The sequence below is a fragment of the Geotrypetes seraphini genome, chromosome 14 (assembly GCF_902459505.1).
Source record: "Geotrypetes seraphini chromosome 14, aGeoSer1.1, whole genome shotgun sequence".
NCBI lineage: Eukaryota > Metazoa > Chordata > Amphibia > Gymnophiona > Dermophiidae > Geotrypetes > Geotrypetes seraphini.
In genome coordinates this window covers 71,491,200-71,509,359 of record NC_047097.1, presented here as the reverse complement: position 1 = coordinate 71,509,359, position 18,160 = coordinate 71,491,200, and the positions used below count along the sequence as shown (strand labels likewise).

Sequence of the window (18,160 nt, the reverse complement as noted above, 5' to 3'; positions counted from 1 at the left end):
TAGTGCGGTTTATAGCACCAGCCGCAGCAGTAACAGCTGATACAATTCATATGAGTGTTGAAGCCGTTACTGCCACGGCTGGTGCTAAAAAACACATTACGCTTTTGTATAAGGGGGGGGTTAATTTAGGTGTGAGGATTTAGATCAGGGTTTACTTGGCGTGAACTCTTGCGCCTAAAGTTAGGCATGCATTCCAGCACTAAGCTCTATCCTAAGTGCCGTTTATACAGTAGAATAGCGCTTATTGTGGGGGGTTTTCTTGGCACTGATTCCTCAACGCCATTTATAGAATTGAGTCCTAACTGCCAAACATTATCTCTGGTTTCCAATTTCTGTAGATCACTTCTCATACTTTCCATTACTTCTAAGGTGTTCACTCCATAAGAAGGCACACTTTTCCTTCAAACCCTTTGGCACTATACTCCAAAAATAGCAGAAGTGTCTTGTTGGGGAAGATCCTCGTATCCCTCCTTCTTATGTTTCCTATTATAGTGTTTATCGAATGCTTTGGTACAAACTGAAAAGAGGCAGAACAGCTCATTGAGGAAGGAGGTGGAACTGAAGAAAAAGTATTGATTCTTTCTGCAACAGCTTGCAATTTGAGGGATTTAAACCACTTGTCAGGACTTATAGCTGTGTTAACAGAAAGAAGATTATCACCTAATCTTCCCTTGTTCTGTACCTGGGGTAATGGAGGGCTAAGTGACTTGCCCAAAGTCACAAGAAGCTGTAGTGGGAATCAAACCCAGTTTCCGTGGTTCTCGGGCTACTGCATTAACCATTAAGCTACTCCCCCACTCAAAGAGTGAATTAGCTGTATCTTATCAATGTGAGTGTAAAGTGGTCTTAGCAGAGCTCTACCCAGTGGCATAGTAAGGGTGAACAGCGCCTCTTCACGCCCCCTTCCCTTTTTAACTTATCTGGTGTGAGCAGCATTCCCAAGTTGGTGCCGGCTCACCTTTTGATGTCACTTCCTAGGTGCGGCGCTGGAAGTGACATCAGAGAGAGCGCCGATGCCGACAAGGACAGCAACCTTGCGCTGGGGAAGTAAAAAAGGCAATGGGTGTGCGCACGCAGGAAGGAGAGAGGCAGAGAGGAGGAGGGGTGCCACGCCCTTAGAAAGATCACACCCAGGGCAGACCGTACCCCCCTTACTACGCCATTGGCTCCACCTGTTAACTGAAAATCAGGGCCGAGTCTAGTACTTAGTAACATAGTAGATGACGGCAGATAAAGACCTGAATGGTCCATCCATTCTGCCCAACCTCATTCAATTTAAATTTATTTATTTATTTTTCTTCTTCTTAGCTATTTCTGGGTAAGAATCCAACGCTCTACCAAGTACTGTTCTTAGGTTCCAACTACTGAAGTCTCCGTCAAAGCTCACTCCAGCCCATCTACACCCTCCCAGCCATCGAAGCCCTCCCCAGCCCATCCTCCACCAAATGGCCATATACAGACACAGACCGTCCAAGTCTGCCCAGTACTGGCCTTAGTTCTTCAATATTGACTATTATTTTCTGATTCTAGGTTCTCGCTACTGGAAGGACTTTGGTTGTAAATTGCCATTTGATCCTGACGGTATATACACTGGACTGGCAGGCTTTGTAATTGCAGTTTGCATTTCCTCCAGCAGCTGTTACAGAGCCGTGATTGATGTACAGACCTCTTGAAAGAACAAGCATGCAACTTGAAATCTTGAAGTTCATGATCTTTAAATGTTAGGAAAAGATTTTGTGTTGGCATATAAGATGAGATTGGGGGGATTTTTTTGGCTGACTTTCAAAGTGTTTGCAGTACGAAGCAGACCGTAAACTTTCATGATGAATTCCTTGCTTTCTTACCTAGATAAATCTGAAGAAAGTGATAGAGATCTCTTGGTTTTATACCTCTGTCAAAAAATGAGTCGGGCTGAGGAGGCTCACAGTAAATTTACTTTCTGTGGCCCTGTCAAAGGTCACGGCTCCAGAAAAATGAAAAAGCTGCAGCTAAGTAACCGAAAGCCCAGAAGAGCTGCAGTGTCCCGTGTGGGTGTAGGTCTGCTTGAGACATCATAAGTAAATGATTTACTGCACTCAGGTCGTCCGTTCTCTCTCCATCTCGGTTTCTCACTAATAAATTACCTAAAAAGATATGACCCTGAAGTTCAAACCAGTGGCATGAAAGGTAGAGAGATGTAAGGGGCAGATGTCGTCCCCAGGCCAGCGGGACATTCATCATTTGCGTAGAATTCATTTGTTCCCTGAAAGAGGATGGGGCTACAGGTGCAGGCATGTAGGGGGCTGAGCCTGGGTGATTTTGCTGAGTTAAGTGGAAGTGAGAGGCGCTCTCTGCTGCCGCGGAACCAAGGGAATGATGGGAACAGAACCCACAGAATCTGTGACAGTAAGAGCATCATTTCCTAATCACTGAAACAGAGCTCAAAGGTGCCCCAGCTGCAATCTCTGAGGCTGGGAGAATTGAGTTTTGGCTGAGAAAGGGCAGGTGTCATGGATGGCCCTCAGATCTGCCAACCAGAACTTACTGACCGTCCCTCCTACCAAGGAAATTTACTATTCCAGAAACACAATCTTCCCTCTGGAATGCCATGCCATCTCATCTTTGCCATGAAACCTCTCTTGACAAATTCAAAACTAAACTTAAAACCTTCTTGCTTCGACACATACGAAATCATAAGATAAAATCCATCCACCAACCACAGGATACTTTTCAAGAGAACCGCTTCTCGGTAGCGACATCCCTTCACTGGTTGTGTTTTCCCACCCCCGCATACCTCCCTTTATTTTTATTTCAAAATGTAATTATTATTCTTCCCCACCCAAGCTCCTTTCGTACCTATTCAGCAACGCCTGCGTCATAACCCTGCCTGGCTTCCCTCCTCTTTTATTTTTTAAATTTCACTTTTTAGTATTGTAAACCAACCAGATATGTGCTGATGGTTGGTATATCAAATTTTAAATAAACTCGGAAACTTCTGGAATGTAGGATAGATTTTGTAATGGATCCTTCTGTGTTTTGGCAGGTATACAACATGTTTCAGCATCAGAGTCTTGGCATCAAACTCTATATTCAGGTCTCAAAGTTAATCCTACTTCACAGCCGCCCGGTAAGTTGGACTCCACCATGAGGAAGTTAAATAGCTTCAGTAGATTTTTGACATAACATTCTGCAGTTAGAGTTAGGTGAAGGCTGGGTTACGGCCCTTTACGGAAGCTTTTCAGTACGCTTGTAAAACTTTTGAGTGCACCAAACGTCCGCATTTACCCAGACATGCCCTCGACTGTCCAGGCATCCGGACAGCTTTTCAGAACCCGGCACTTTGGGTTTTGAAAAGCTTTGAGCTCAGCACCACATCTGGGGGACATCTGCTCATGCGTGGATGCAACCCAGTAACATCACCGCATCACGTGTGCAGATGCCCTCTAGATGCGGCCCAAAGAGACGAGGTTTGTGTGGGGCCGGGGTTGGGGGACAGAATGAGGCATGGCTGTGGGCAGGATAGGGGGTTGGGGGCAGGACAAGGCAGGGCCAGGGCGAAACGAAGCAGGGCCGCACGTCCTCTTTTTGCCCTTAGACAGTACTGAATAGACCTGGAAATGAGACATTGAGCTTGGAGACTTATCTACAAGAGCTTAACCCTACACTCCCAGAATTAGCTGAGCAAATGTTAGTAAGGGTCTAGTGTTATTTTCAAGATTATACGTGAGCACTTTTATCAGCTTGCTTTCCCATCTTTGTGTGAACCTGAGGTCCTCTTGTTCCTGGTATACCAACAAATCCGTGCAGGACAATTGCACTGGGACAAATGCGCCCCGACAATTGCATGCACGGACAAGTGTGTGCAGGACAATTGCGGCCCATAAGTGGAAACTACCGGACATGTGGTAGGCAAAGTATGGGTGTACTCAGGTGTGGCATGCCATGTTTACACGTAAATTTCTGCCAGAAATTGATTTTATTTTTATTTAAAGTATTACAGTATTTCTTAGATTTTTTTTTCTGGCTGGTTGAGAATTCTGGTTAACTTCTTTTGTATATGTCTTGCATTGTTCATGTCATGTTTTTGTTTTTTTTTTCCAAGGTCAAACTATCTATTGGGCATCACGGAGAGAGATCTCTAGAGAGTTTTTGTCTTTGGCAAAGTGAAGAATACGGCGGGACAAAATACCTTGGCAATAACCAGGTGCCTGGTGGGAAGGATGACATTCCTCCGGTGGACACGGCTGTCTTCATAACAAGGTGCGAGACCTTTTAAGGCCTACATTCACTGAAGGAAGCTGCCTTATTAGCTTGTGAACATGCATTTCTGCACATTGCTGGGACCTACTGAAGCCAAGTTTTCTAAATAGGTTTCACTGCATACAGGGGCAGCTGTAGCAGATAAATACCAGGGCCTGCAATAGAGAGATTTCTGCTGAATTTATGGTCCTGTAGATTCATTTCTCATAAGCTTAAGTGTGTTGTGGATAGCTGGCGCTCCACATACTGAACCAGCAGTGCCAAGACTGATTGGTAAGACCCTGAAAAAAGGGGGAGATAGATGGGGTCTCGGAGATGTGAGTATCATATAATCATAAGTCTGAAACATAGAATGATCCTGAAACTTAAAAAAAGAAGAGAAAAAGGAATTGAAAATAAAATGGACTCGCATTAAAAATACTGGAATACCACTTAGACAAAAAACGCTAACCAATGTTGATGCTGGAATGAATTACTAAAAGTGCATAGTAAAAAGTGAGCCGAATACAGAGAACGACAACTAAAACTGAAACAATTGTCAAGGTTTTGAAACTGTAAAAAAAAAAAAAAAAAAAATTGCACAAGTAAAATTTATTATCCGAAATCTGCCAACAAACAGCAATAAAATAGTATGAAAGGGTAACTTAAAAACCGTCTGTGTTGCAGTGAATATCGTCTCATCTTGAATTCAGAAACAAAGCGAAAAGAACGCCGTGGGAAAAACTAATTGATTGGTTGTGTGAGCCTTGATGTATGAGACACATTGTTACTAAGAAGTGCACCAATATGGAAATATTGATAAAAGCCAGTGACATCAAGCCAAAGTTTAAAAAAAACGGAGGGATTGTGGGTAGGGGAAGATATCACCACAATTAGCGAAATAATTTTGACTGAAAGGGGAGGAGGTCATTTATATGAGAGTCATTCACTTCCTCCCAGAGGGGTCTTGTAATTCTTTTTGTGCCTCTGAGGAGGGAGTTAATGCTGAAATGGGGTTTCACACTCCAAGTGAATAATGTTGGAAATATGTAGGTATAATCTGCCACTTGGGCCTTCTGGTTTTCATTCCAGGATTTTCTATGAGTGTGACTGGAGGTGGTGGTGGATTCTAGAAAAAGTAACCAACTTACCTAAAACTGGGTTACGTTTTAATCTAATTTAACACTAACTCTCATCTTTGAAGTATCCTTAGTTTTCAAAATATCAGAGCTCAACCCACTAAGTATAGAAAGATGACAACATACAGGTTCTTCCGATATCCTGCGTCCCTACAAGGCTTTAGCATTAGAAGCATTTATTGCCTGAGTAGGGGTGGAGTGGTCTGGTGCTTGTTCACAATACTGGATAATAGTTTTATTTCTTGGATCCACTGGGACAATGTAACACCTAATCTTTTCTCTTGTAACTTTGTAGAACGGGGTCTATTAGGTTGAATTGAGTACAACGTTTTCTTTTTTGCCTCATTCCAAGGGTTCTTTTTCCAAGTGCAGGATGATGTGAAATGCAATATTTCCCAATGAATGTGCTTCATAAATCGTTTATTTGAAAGAAAGCGGGTGTTTAGCACTTGGAAGTGAATTGGTCGCCTTCTTATCAGCCACAATGCAACAGAAGCAGCCAGGCTTGCTCCTTCTAGGACAAACTCAAGCAGAAATGATTGGGTCACTTTCATAATTCAGAGTTCATATTTATACGATATATCATATAGCTTTAAAAGTATCAGTGAGTTAGGATGTGTGTCTCCTCTGTTACAGTTTTGTCTTTCACTTCCTGCTTTGAGACTGGCATATAGTGACAACTGGTCTCATTCTGCAAAGCCAGGATAATCCACCCTGGTTTACAGCACATGAATTGACATTCTTTCTGTTCTTTAAGGAAGTTAAAATGTCAGATCTGTCCACACAGTGTTGCCATGTCCTCCAGTCCAAATATCTCACTCCAGTCATCCTCAGGCCCAACAGTTTCCTTCTCCACTTGCAATCTCACAGCGCTGGACAGTCTCACAGGAACCTTAGGGTGACCAACTGGGAGTCTTTTGACAGTCACTGTGAGAACATTATTAGTAATTTGGGGGGCTTTTCCTAGCATCCTACAGGCCAGGAGGATCCCCAAAGTCAAGAGGCCTCACTCTCCTTGTCCATCAAACTCTTGTCTGAAACAGTCTATCATAGTAGAACTAGTACACAAAATATGCAAATTGCAATGGAATTTCACCCTGAGCTATTCAGGTATCATGGAAGTCCTAAAGAACCAGGTTTTCTGGAAAATCCCCTAGTCAGTTCAGTGGACCAGAAATTTTACCTAATCCACCTATACTTGGCAATAGGGTTATCACAGACCTCACATGCTCCCCTCCTAAAAATCTACTAAAGATTTACTGCCCCATGATCTCCCTCCATCCCAGACACCCCTAGGGGTTGGGCATCTCCCTCCATATTATCTTCAGGGCATCCCGTTTCTGTTGTCACCATGGCAAAGTCCCCCTCTTCCTCTATGGGTTCTACATTTCTTCCTCCCCATCATTTGGGTATCCACTATCGTTTTTTTTCCTCCCCGATCCCCCTCCCTTAAAGAAACTTTCCTGGGCATGTATTTGGGTCTCGGATGACTTCTATTGGGCCCCTTTCTAAAAAGAAGTGGCACCATCCAGGATTTAATGGGTCACCCCTGGGGTTCTCAGTTAAAGGGTCAATACAGGTGGGGGTCCTCAGGGGACGGTCTTGGTCAGATTTCTCCTTTTTGACCCCAGTCTTCGCTTTCTTCATCACAGCAGTAATTAGAACCATGAGAGACAACTTTTTAAAATTATTTGGGGTGCTAAACCCAATGGAGAATATCTCTCTCTGGACATAGCCTAGCTTATTCAATTTGGGGCATGCTCAAGCACCCATGACCAGGCCTGGGTCAACCTGGGCTGAAGCCAGCTGGTAATTTTAGACTGCAGGTGATATCGTCTTATAATGAGGATTCCACTGAGTGGGGCCTTATCAGTGAGAGCTGTCATGTGACTATACCATCTAAAAGGGTACAGCCGAACTATCCTGCGGGCCATCGGTCTCTGTAGAGGGCTAGACAGAGTTCACGCTGTGATCCACTATCAATCAGTCCCTTCACCTTCCCCTTCCTAAGAGAGCATTCAGCCACTGGCTAACAGTTTTGTCATCTGTCTGCCAACCAGATTAGAAACATTTTGCTCAAACTGGATGGATTGCTACCGTCTCTTTTTGAAGCTCTTCAGTAGAGGAGTACAGTATAAACGACAGCTCGGCTCTTTTGCTTACACTGCTATTACAATTTGGAATAATCTACCTATTCACATTAGGACTAATATTAATTTCTTAAGGATTTGTAAAAATGTGAAAACTTTTATCTATGACTTGTTGTGATATTCATGGTATGATACTTTAATGATTGATTCCTTTTGTATTCCTCTGTCAATTTTACAGCTTCTTTGGATGTAAATTGCCTTGAACCTTTTTGATATAGTGCAATTAATAAGTCGTGTATCAGATTAATGCTTGTGACCTTTTTTAAAGATGGGTTTGATATATCACCTTCCTGTGGTACAACCAAAGCATTTTATATATAAGGAAAGGGATTGGGACTTATATACCGCCTTTATATAGTTTTATAACCACACTCAAACCATTTTCCCCTCTTTGTCTCAGTGGGCTCACAATCTGTCTGATGTACCTGGGACAGTGGAGGATTAAGTGACTTGCTCAGGGTCACAAGGAGCAGCGTGGGATTTGAACCCACAACCTCAGGCTAATGAGGCTGTAGCTCTAACCACTGCGCGCCACACTGCAAGTACTTTCTCTGTCTTTAGTGGACTCACAACCTAAGTTTTTATATCTGGTGCACTGGAGGGTTAAGTGACTTGCCCATGGTCACAGATAGCTGCAGTGGGACACAACCCCAGTTGCCCAGGTTCTCAGCCCACTGTGCTAACCATCGGGCAAGGGTGGGAGCACTGGTCTCAAGGTCCTGCTGGCCTTGTGGTTCTTGAGGGCTGATGTTAGGACCCTGTGAGTCTGGATTTGCTTATATTTTATTTCTCACGTTCTCTTCTGTATCTCTCCCTGCTGTGTCCCTCAGTTTTGCTCCGTCTCAGCCTGGGGTCCCTCGCCTTCTATTGCCTGCTGACATGCATGAGCTGAGCCCAGAACTGTGCCAGCGACCCATAGACCAGAGAAATTAGAGCAATTTCAGAGACTGTCAGAGGGGCCGGGATCTCTGCACTCAAACGTGATTTGCTTCTTTATTTATTGAACTTCTTGTAACCGCTTACACCAAAAAAGAATCGAGGTAGCTTGCAATAAACTAAAATACAAATAAATAGTGAAAAATGAATGCTATTAAAATTGGCAAGAAAGAAAATCATCCATAACAAAGAGAACACTCAAGCTAAATAATTTATTCTGCCAGTCAGCCAGCGAATAAAAATACTGTCACATTAGTTTGGATGGAGCTGAGTTCCATAAATGGCATTGCAGTGTAGCTGGCTGGAAGCCCGGAGTATGAAATATAGCCCTTTAGGTACAGAATATAATGTTCTGGACAACGCCTGTGAGCAAGTGGCATTACGTTGTAGGCTTTCGTGCCAGAAATTGCAGATTCCTCTGCATTCTGCTTCTAGGCTGTTTCTAATCCCTCTGCAAAGGGCAGATTGAGCACCCCCCCCTCTAATATTCAATTTAAAAAAAAAAGTCAAATCAAGCAGGGGTTGTTTGGATCTTAGATTTAATTACATTTTCCAAATCCAAGCTCAAAGCAGATCACAGTTTCAGGGACACAAGTAATGCGTCCGCCCAAGTGGACTTGAGATCTAAGCTATACCTGAGGAAGAGGGGGATGAAGTAACTTCCCCAAGATCACAGTGATTTGAACCCAGGCTTTCCTGATTCCCATTCTAGGCTCCACTCCACTCTGCAACGGGCAGCTAGCTCTTTCTGGACTCCACCTCTGTGTAAGGCAGTGTCCTGCAAACTGTCTCGAGCCACGGTACACTAAACGCTGCGGCTCAAGGCATTTGTAAGCGTGCAGACGTGAAGTCCCTCCAGATGGGTCCCGAGATGCCAAAAGTGGGGTGCCAGCAGGGAAGAGGGTTGGAGAGAAGGAGAGGCTCGGGTACTGGCTGATTGCCTACGAGGACAAGGCACGTCCTGTGGGCAGAGTGCCGGTGCCTCTCCTCCTCCCCCAGCGTGCCGAGGCACACAGTTTGCAATACACTGAAGGAGGGAGTTTAGCTGTGTCATTGGACTCTTCTGTAATTGTCTGGTTTTCTCTCTTTTTCCAGGACAGATTTCTGTGTACACAAAGATGAACCCTGTGACACTGTAGGTAAGTTTACATTTAAGCTCTGCATTTCAACCATTGGAGGGTCTACAGCAGGGGTGTCCAACCTGCGGCCCCGTGAAGTATTTTGTGCGGTCCCGGTCGAGGACGATGCAGTGCTTTCCTCTGCTGCCCCTGGGTGTTTACCGGCTTGCTGGCTCCCTCCTCTGTCTTGCTGCAGCATTCGCGCGTTTGTGCGGACCCAGAAATATTTTTTTCAGCCAATGCGGCCCAGGGAAGCCAAAAGGTTGGACACCCTTGGTCTACAGCTTTCAGAGCTCAGGGTGAAGCAGTTAGGAGAGAAAACAGCTGAGTGGGGGATATGACAGAAGTCAAAAAAACAGTGCGTAGAGTGGAGCAGGTAAACACAAATTAGTTGTTTAAAAGTACACAGGCTGGGGAACACTCCTTGAACTTACAAAGTTGGAAATAAACTATTTTTTCATTCAGCACATAGCTAAGCTTTAGAATTCATTGCCAGAAGACATGGTAAAAGCAATTAGAGTAACTGGGTTTAAAGAACGTTTGGATAAGTTCCTGGAGGTAAAGTCCATTAACTGTTACTGTCTTAATACACAATCCCTGGGCTTAGGAGAATGGAATCTTGCTCTTTTTGGGATTCTGCCAAGTACTTGTAACCTGCACTGACCACTGTTGGAAGCAGGATACTGAGCTCCATGGACCCCGTAAGGCAATTCTTATGTTGTTAAGAGAGCGGATAAACTCAACCAACCCAAGTCTCTCATCAACAGCCCCCCTGAAAGTACATTTGCTGTATAAAAAGAGACCACCTGTTTCCTTGCAGCTGCTGTGTCTCATCTACCAGCTGCAATCCCTTTAAATTACAGTGATAATTTGGATTTTTACCTCACTGTGCCACTGCAAATTCTCATAGATCACCCTGGCGGGATCAAAATAGCACTGGGCTAGAAGAAGGCCAGAGCTATTTTTCTTAACTCTGTGGATCATCGGACAATATTCCAGCTGCTGTCCATATGGCTTTGCAGAGAAATTTAGGCCAGTAAAAAGGCTTTCGTATCTTAAACCAAATGGAAGTACAGATAGGGAGAGGGGATTATAACTGTTTGGATTCACAGCGTAGATGGACTTTTGCAGATTTGCTGAGCTGATTGGACTGTCTATAGTGAACTCTGAATTGTCATTATACTGTGTTACCACCCACTGATATGAAAGTTTACAGCTTACATCAGTTACCTGCTAAGGAGGAAGCCGGTGTGACTATATTGTTTAAGGTTACGGAGTGGAGTTTTTTTGGCCTGTGATGGCAGGGGCTTTACGTTGACACAGCCATGTGCTGTTTGGTATTTTTCCTGCTCTGCTTTGAGGTCTTTTTCTCCACTCTTAGAGTATATAATGTATATAATCTAATTAGTATATAATTAGTCATCCGGTCTTCCCCTATTAGCAGAAGAGAGTTGCTTTTTGGTTCTTTTTGTTGGTTTTTCCAACACTTTCCTGTGGCATTAAGTATAGATAGTGGCTAATTATTGCCCCCTCTATGGAGTCAGGGGTGATCACTGCTTCTCCCTCTGCATGTGTATTCAGCATTGCAGTGCTGAATATACAGAGTGGGCCTGATATCGAAAGAGGCTCCTGTCCAGTTAAACCCTGCTAGGTTCAGCATCGCTTACCCACTGCTGAATATCTCTGCTAACCAATCGTTCCTTAACTGGCTAAGTTAGGGAGTCTATGGGCGGAGTTTGGATGGCGCCACAACTTAGCAGTTAGCGGCAGTGTTTGATCCGCTAACCGGCTAAGTAAGTGCGCAAAGTTAGGAAAACAAAAAGACTGTCCTATCTTTTATGTGCTGAATTAACAAGGCACCTGTCTGTTACCAGTGTTCGGTTAACTTCTGGATCAGTGATCATAAGAACATAAGAAGTGCCTCTGCTGGGTCAGACCAGAGGTCCATCGTGCCCAGCAGTCCGCTCGCGCGGCGGCCCAACAGGTCCAGGACCTGTGTAGTAGTCTTCTATCTGTACCCCTCTATCCCCTTTTCCTTCAGAAAATTGTCCAATCCCTTCTTGAACCCTAATACCGTAATCTGTCTTATCACGCCCTCTGGAAGCGCATGCCAGGTGTCCACAACCCGTTGGGTGAAGAAAAACTTCCTAGCATTGGTTTTGAATCTGTCCCCTTTCAGCTTTCCCGAATGCCCTCTCGTTCTTGTAGTTTTTGAAAGTTTGAAACTGTCCCTCTCTACTCTCTCTATGCCCTTCATAATCTTGTAAGTCTCTATCATATTCCTTCAAATTCTCCTCTTCTCCAGGGAAAAGAGCCCCAGTTTCTCCAGTCTCTCAGTGTATGAAATGCTTTCCATACCCTTTATCAAACGTGTCGCTCTCCTCTGAACCCTCTCGAGTATCGCCATATCCTTCTTAAGATACGGCGACCCATATTGGATGCAGTACTCTAGATGCGGACGCACCATCGCCGATACAACGGCAGGATAAGTTCTTTCGTTCTGGTTGTAATATTCGGGGTTAGTTCAGCCTACAGACGTGAGTGGCTTTCAAACTGCTTCTCTCTGCAGGCTGAATATTAGTTAGGTGCCGTCGACTCGTACTCAAGTCCTAGCGACTTGATGAATTACAGATCTAAAAAGAGATCGATTTTGTGCTAGTCTGGTAAATTTTATTTATTTATTCAATTTTCTACCATTCTACCAGAGAAGCTCAGAACGGTTTACATGAATTTATTCATGTACTCAAGCATTTTTCCCTGTCTCTTCCTGTGGGCTCACAATCTATCTAATGTACCTGGGGCAATGGGGGGATTAAGTGACTTTCCCAGGGTCACAAAGAGCAGTGCAGGATTTGAACCCACCACCTCAGGGTGCTGAGGCTGTAGCTTTAACCATTGCACCACTCTAGAAATCACAATGTAGTAAAAGTGAGCCAAGTATAGGACAATGGAGCCATTGTGACATCACTGGTGAGGTTAGATCTTATTGGTGGAATGAGGTATTATGATGTCACAATACCTGCTCTGATTTTCATACTATTTATTTATTCAATTTTTTATACCATTCTCCCAGGGGAGCAGAGATTGGTTTACATGAATTTATTCAGGCACTCGAGCATTTTTCCCTGTCTGTCCCGGTGGGCTCACTAGATGGGCCATTTGGCCTTTATCTGCCATCATGTTTCTATCTAATGTACCTGAGGCAATGAGGGGATTAAGTGACTTGCCCAGGGTAAAGTCCTCCAGCCCTCTTTGTCTGGTTCCTTCGATCTGTCCTTCTCCAATGATCTTTCTCTTCTAACGGTGTGACGCGTAACTTTGTCATTTGGGCTTCGAGTGACATAGCCAGTTTGATCTCGTCTGGCCTTCCACGGCTGAATATTACCTCCAGTATATTTAGATGGCACAACCCAGCTGTTTCCAGACTGGATTGACCATTATATTACAGTAGCCTCATAAGAGGGACTAGGTCTGCACCATCCAGATTGGGAAGCTGAGCAGATGCAGGCTGAGGTCACGCATAGACTCTGTCTAAGCTCCCGGAGGTCTCGTTCTGCACAGTCGCTTCTATCAGAGTAGACAAATGCCGTGTGTTTCACTTTTCTCTTAATTTGTATCAGGCTAAATTTACTCCTGTTTTCCCACTGCTCTTGATAGCGCTCCAGCAATGACAGGCTGTAATTATGAACTCTTTGACACTTGTTTGGCAGTGGACTTGGGCTGAGTTGAGTTGACTGCCTCGGGCAGATGGTTTGGGGTTTGACCTGCTGCCAGAAAGAAGACGCGGCACTGTGGCGGTGGGTTTACACAGGGCTTTCAGTCTTGAGCTTCATGAGCACAGTCTTCAAAGGCATTTAGTAGGGTAATGAGCGAGCATCCGGAGAGATTCCGCTCCCCCCCTTAGAGTTGTCCCTTCAGAATAACTAACAGCAGGCACAGGCTCTTAGCCAGAGATGTTCTCAAGGATGTGTTTAGGAAAGCGGACGCCTTCTTCGTTTATAAGACACTAGTGCAATAGGTGAAATACAAGCCTAAATGCCAGCGACATATACATAAGTTAGTGTACTATACTCGGAGAAATTGAAAGGGGGCAGGTTTAGAACAAATGCTAGGAAGTTCTTTTTTACCCAGAGGGTGGTGGACACATGGAACGCGCTTCCAGAGGATGTGATAGGCCAGAGCACTTTACAGGGGTTCAAGGAAGGTTTGGATAGGTTCCTGGAGGATAAGGGGATAGAACTAGAGGTAGGTTATAGAAGTGGTCAGAAACCAGTTCACAGGTCACAGACCTGATGGGCCGCCGCGGGAGCGGACCGCTGGGCGCGATGGACCTCTGGTCTGACCCAGTGGAGGCAACTTCTTATGTTTCTTATGTTCTTATACGTATTATTCTCCTGGGATTCATTTCAGCCATTCCCAACCTAGTCCCATCGGGTTTCAGGATATCCACAATGAATATGCATGAGATAGATTTGCATGCACTGTCTCAGTTATATACCAATCTAACTCATGTATATTCATTTTGGATATCCTGAAAACCCAGTGGGACTAGGTGTGCCCCAAGAGCTGGGCTGATTTATTGGGCTTTATTAACTACCTTTATGAAGAGATTGACCCAAAGCTATAAGTTGCTCCTATGTGTGAGTCCCACCCATGCGTCACCCTATGAAATACGCACCATGGGGCCCTTTTATTAAGCCATGGCAAAATCTGGACTTAGAAGGGGAAATTCTGTACAGGAAGCCGGACCCGGCAACCGCCTGAGAAGCAGTTGAGAATCGCAGACTGGCGTCCTATACAGAATTGCATCTGCCCTAACGGACAGACGCCTAACCCTGCCTAACCCCATGTCTCGGGTACCAGTTAGAGAATCGCACCTGCCTGATTGAGGGGATACACCTTCAAAAGCACAGAGGACTTTGGCATGCCAACAATCCCACAGCGACATTTGCGCACAGAACATATGCACGCTGCCGCTTCCGCCACTTTTAAGCCTTTCTGTTAGCGCTGTGAGGGGGAACCCCGCCAGGACATTTACAAGTCCTCATGCTACTGTTTGGGGGGGGCTTGGGGAAGGGAATCCCCCCAGTACACTGAAAACTCCCGTTCTCCTTTACATTTTCACTGTTCGGGAGTTTTCAGTGTAGTGGGAGGGGGTTTCCCTCCCTACATACCCCCCCAACGGGAGCGCGAAGACTTGTAAATGTACGCCCCCCCTCAGAGCACTAACAGAAAGGCTTAAATGCTGCGGAAGCAGCGGCACACATATGTCCTGTGTGAAAATGTCAGTGTGGGATTGTCGGTGTGCCAAAGTCCTACACATTTTTGACGGGTCACCGATCGAGGGATCCATTGCCATCTGCCAGTGAATGATTCGGCCTGTGCAGGTGTGCCGGAAATCAGGACTAACTTTCTGGCGGTGGAATTGGATCAGGTACTTGAAGCGATGGAGAATGTCAGTCCGTCTAATTGTCTGTTGAACCCATGTGCTCCTGCAATGCTTAAGGTACTAAAAGCTGATGTTGCTCCATCTTTGGAGTATATCATACAGCAGTCGTTGAAGTTAGGAGAAGTTCCTGAGATGTTGAAGTGGGCTATAATCTCTCCTTTGTTAAAAAAATTCAGGTTTAGATCTTACAAAGAAGGAAAGCTTTCGACCTTTCTCCAATTTGAGTTTCATGGCGAAGGTGTTAGAACGATTGGAAGATTTTGTGGCAGAACGAGGGTGTTTGGACGAGTTCATTTGCCAAGACCCTCATCCAGGCTCTCGTGACCTCTCATCCGGATTACTGCAATGTTCTTCTTGTGGGTCTGCCACTAAGGCATATCTCTCCCCCTTCAATCTGTTTAAAATGCTGCTGCATGCCTTGTATTACACCAGGGCCATTATACTCGCATTACTCCTCTCCTCAAGTCACTTTACTGGCTCCTTGTCCATCTCCGCATACAGTTCAAACTCCTCTTCCTGCCGTTCAAGTGTACTCACGCTGGAGCTCCTCAGTATCTCTCCTCTCTTATTACTCCCCCCTGGGAACTCCCTCCTTTTGGTACCCTTTTCCTCCACTGCCAGCTCCCGTCTTTGTCCCTTCTACCTAGCACCGCATGCCTGGAATAACCTGCCTGGCTTGTTACATCAGGCTCTGTCTCTGGCGGTATTTGAATCCAGGCTGAAAGCCAACTTATTTGAAGCTGCGTTTAAATCTTAACCCTACCAACATATCTGTCTGTCATCTCCTCAATACCACCTCTCCAGCCCTCTCTAATTCCCTACATGAGCACTTCTTCTGACTCCCCTTTTGTCCTATGTGTCTGTCATAATTAGATTGTAAGCTCTTCTGAGCAGGGACCATCTCTTGCATGTACGATGTGCAGCGCTGCGTGCGTCTGGTAGCGCTATAGAAATAATAAATTGTTGCTGTTCTTTCCCTTCACATATTGCTCTAAACTTATTAGTGTCGCACGTCTGCAGTTTACGTCTGAATATTTAGGTTAATGACGTCAGCAGCATCAGCTCTTGGACATCTGCAGAGTTAATCATCGAAGCTACCGGTAACTGGGGACAGTTGAACTGCCCCCCACCAAGACGAGAACATTTGTTGCCCTGTAGCCGAACTGATCGAGTTCCCTTGCAGTTTCTGTACTGCGGTTTAGAAGAGCCGGTGTTAATGCTGCGCGCCTTAGATTTATGGCTTGTTGAGTGGAAGGGTAGACATAGCTTGTCAGAGGAGCAAGATCTCGGCTCTCTCACGGCACCTGCGTTCCAAGGCTGCTGTTTATTATCCTGGACTGTCTGCAGGGTGGACATTCGATGTGCGATATGACAATCGGCAGTGGATGTAGTCGGAGCATTCAGAGAAATAAGCCCTGGTTGTCCTCCAGGGAATCCTGTCCCTGCCGAACTGATGTTGGAAAAGTGCTGGAAAAGCTGTAGCCTACACGGATGTTCATCCAGATTATACTGAAAGAAGGGTCCAGCCACAGCCGATCGCATGAGTGTTTCCTGGCGCTTGTTGCGTTGCTCCAAAATAATTTTTGTAGAGATTGATGAGCTGATTTCTTTTCTTTTCATTGATTTTAAAACAGAGTTTGGCAAATGCTCTTAAGCTGTTCAAAAATTGTTTCTGAATTCAAAAAAGCTTGGCACAAGCCAGTGGCATAGTAAAGGGGAGCAGGGGGTGGGCGGTCCACCTCGGGCATGGCCTTCCTAAGGGCGTGGCACCCATTCTCTCCGCACCATGGGCGCGGCCCTCTTGCCTTCCCAGTACCTTTTCTTCTTTCCCAGAGCCTGTGTCGGCATCAGCGCTCTCTTTGACATCACGTCCGGGATCCACGCCTAAGAATTTACGTCAAAGGGTGAGCTGACACAGAGTAACAAAGATAATTGGGAACAACTGGACTGAGAGTGTCCATGTGAAAAGAGCTGCTGCGGAAGTCATTAGTCGCGCTGTGGGCTCTTTAATAAACGCGACAGCATTGGGCCAGGGAAGTCATGATTCTTGCCCCGCTTAGTAATTTACCTTGACCTGAGTAAGTAAAGTAAAATTTAAGGAGGGGCATAGACTTGAGGTACTTCAAGTATCCTGTACATAAGTGGGAGCCCCGCCTATGCTCCGCCCCTTACAAATACACACTGACAAGCCCTTTGGCATCTCACAATCCAGCCTGTCACACCTGTATTAAGAGAGTTTATTGATACATCAGGTACTGTATGGGGCTAACCCGTTTTTTTCAGCAGCACTTTACTTAGGGTGGTGACCCGTCAATTGAGCGCAGAACAAAAGCGCTCCGACAAAGACGCGCTGACAATTGAGCGCAGGACGCATGCGCGCCGCCGGTCCTGCCGCTTTAAACTCGTAACATTAGCGATGTGAGGGGGGAACCTCCGAGTCCTCACGCTACTGTTGGGGTGTGTAGGGAACCCCCCACTACACTGAAAAACTCCTGAACTCCGAAAACTGAACAGAAAACGGAAGTTTTAAGTGTACTTGGGGGAGTTCACCCCTCCAAATCTCCACAGCGGGAGCGCGAGGACTTCTACATGTACTAGGGGCCTTCCCCCCATACCCTCTCTCACAATGATAACGTTACCAGTTTAAAGTGGCGGGACCGGCGGCATACGTACGTCCTGCACGCAATTGTCAGCACGCCAATATCTAGCGCACTTTAGCTATGTAACCACTTAGGGCTGGATTGTACAAATGGCGCTGTTATTGGCGGCTGCCTATAAAATGGCTTCCAGGTGCCGTTTCTGACTGGTTAGATTGGCTTGAATATCCGACCTTAGAATTTGCTTGCATAAGCCGTGCGCATTAATGCCTGCAGTTGAAAGGTTGACGCACATAATGCATGCAAAAATGCAAGCAGCTAACTATCAGATTGCCCTTCTCCTGCGTCACACTCTGAAGAGGCCCTTCTTCCTGATGCCTGGGATCTGCAGCGTTTAGGAATTAATCTTGAAATGATGAGTTGGGAGCAGGTCGGTAAGCATTTGTCAGCTTTCATTGTGCCTTGTGTTGTATAGTCGGGCTGGATCATCTGATTGCAAGAAGGCTGTGTGGGGTCCGGTACTCACCACACACACTCCATCGGCATTAAAAGG

At 45.4% G+C, this 18,160-nt stretch overlaps 1 protein-coding gene across 4 annotated transcripts in view; it reads left to right on the top strand.

The window, feature by feature from the left end:
* ADAMTS17 (ADAM metallopeptidase with thrombospondin type 1 motif 17) overlaps nt 1-18,160 on the top strand; it is a 149,140-nt gene that overhangs the window by 18,233 nt on the left and 112,747 nt on the right. For all 4 annotated transcript variants that reach the window (XM_033920220.1, XM_033920221.1, XM_033920219.1 and 1 more), the window contains exons 5-7: nt 3,023-3,106; nt 4,082-4,239; nt 9,539-9,582. In XM_033920220.1, coding sequence (XP_033776111.1) covers nt 3,023-3,106; nt 4,082-4,239; nt 9,539-9,582 — 286 coding nt within the window. The remainder of the gene's footprint in view (nt 1-3,022; nt 3,107-4,081; nt 4,240-9,538; nt 9,583-18,160) is intronic.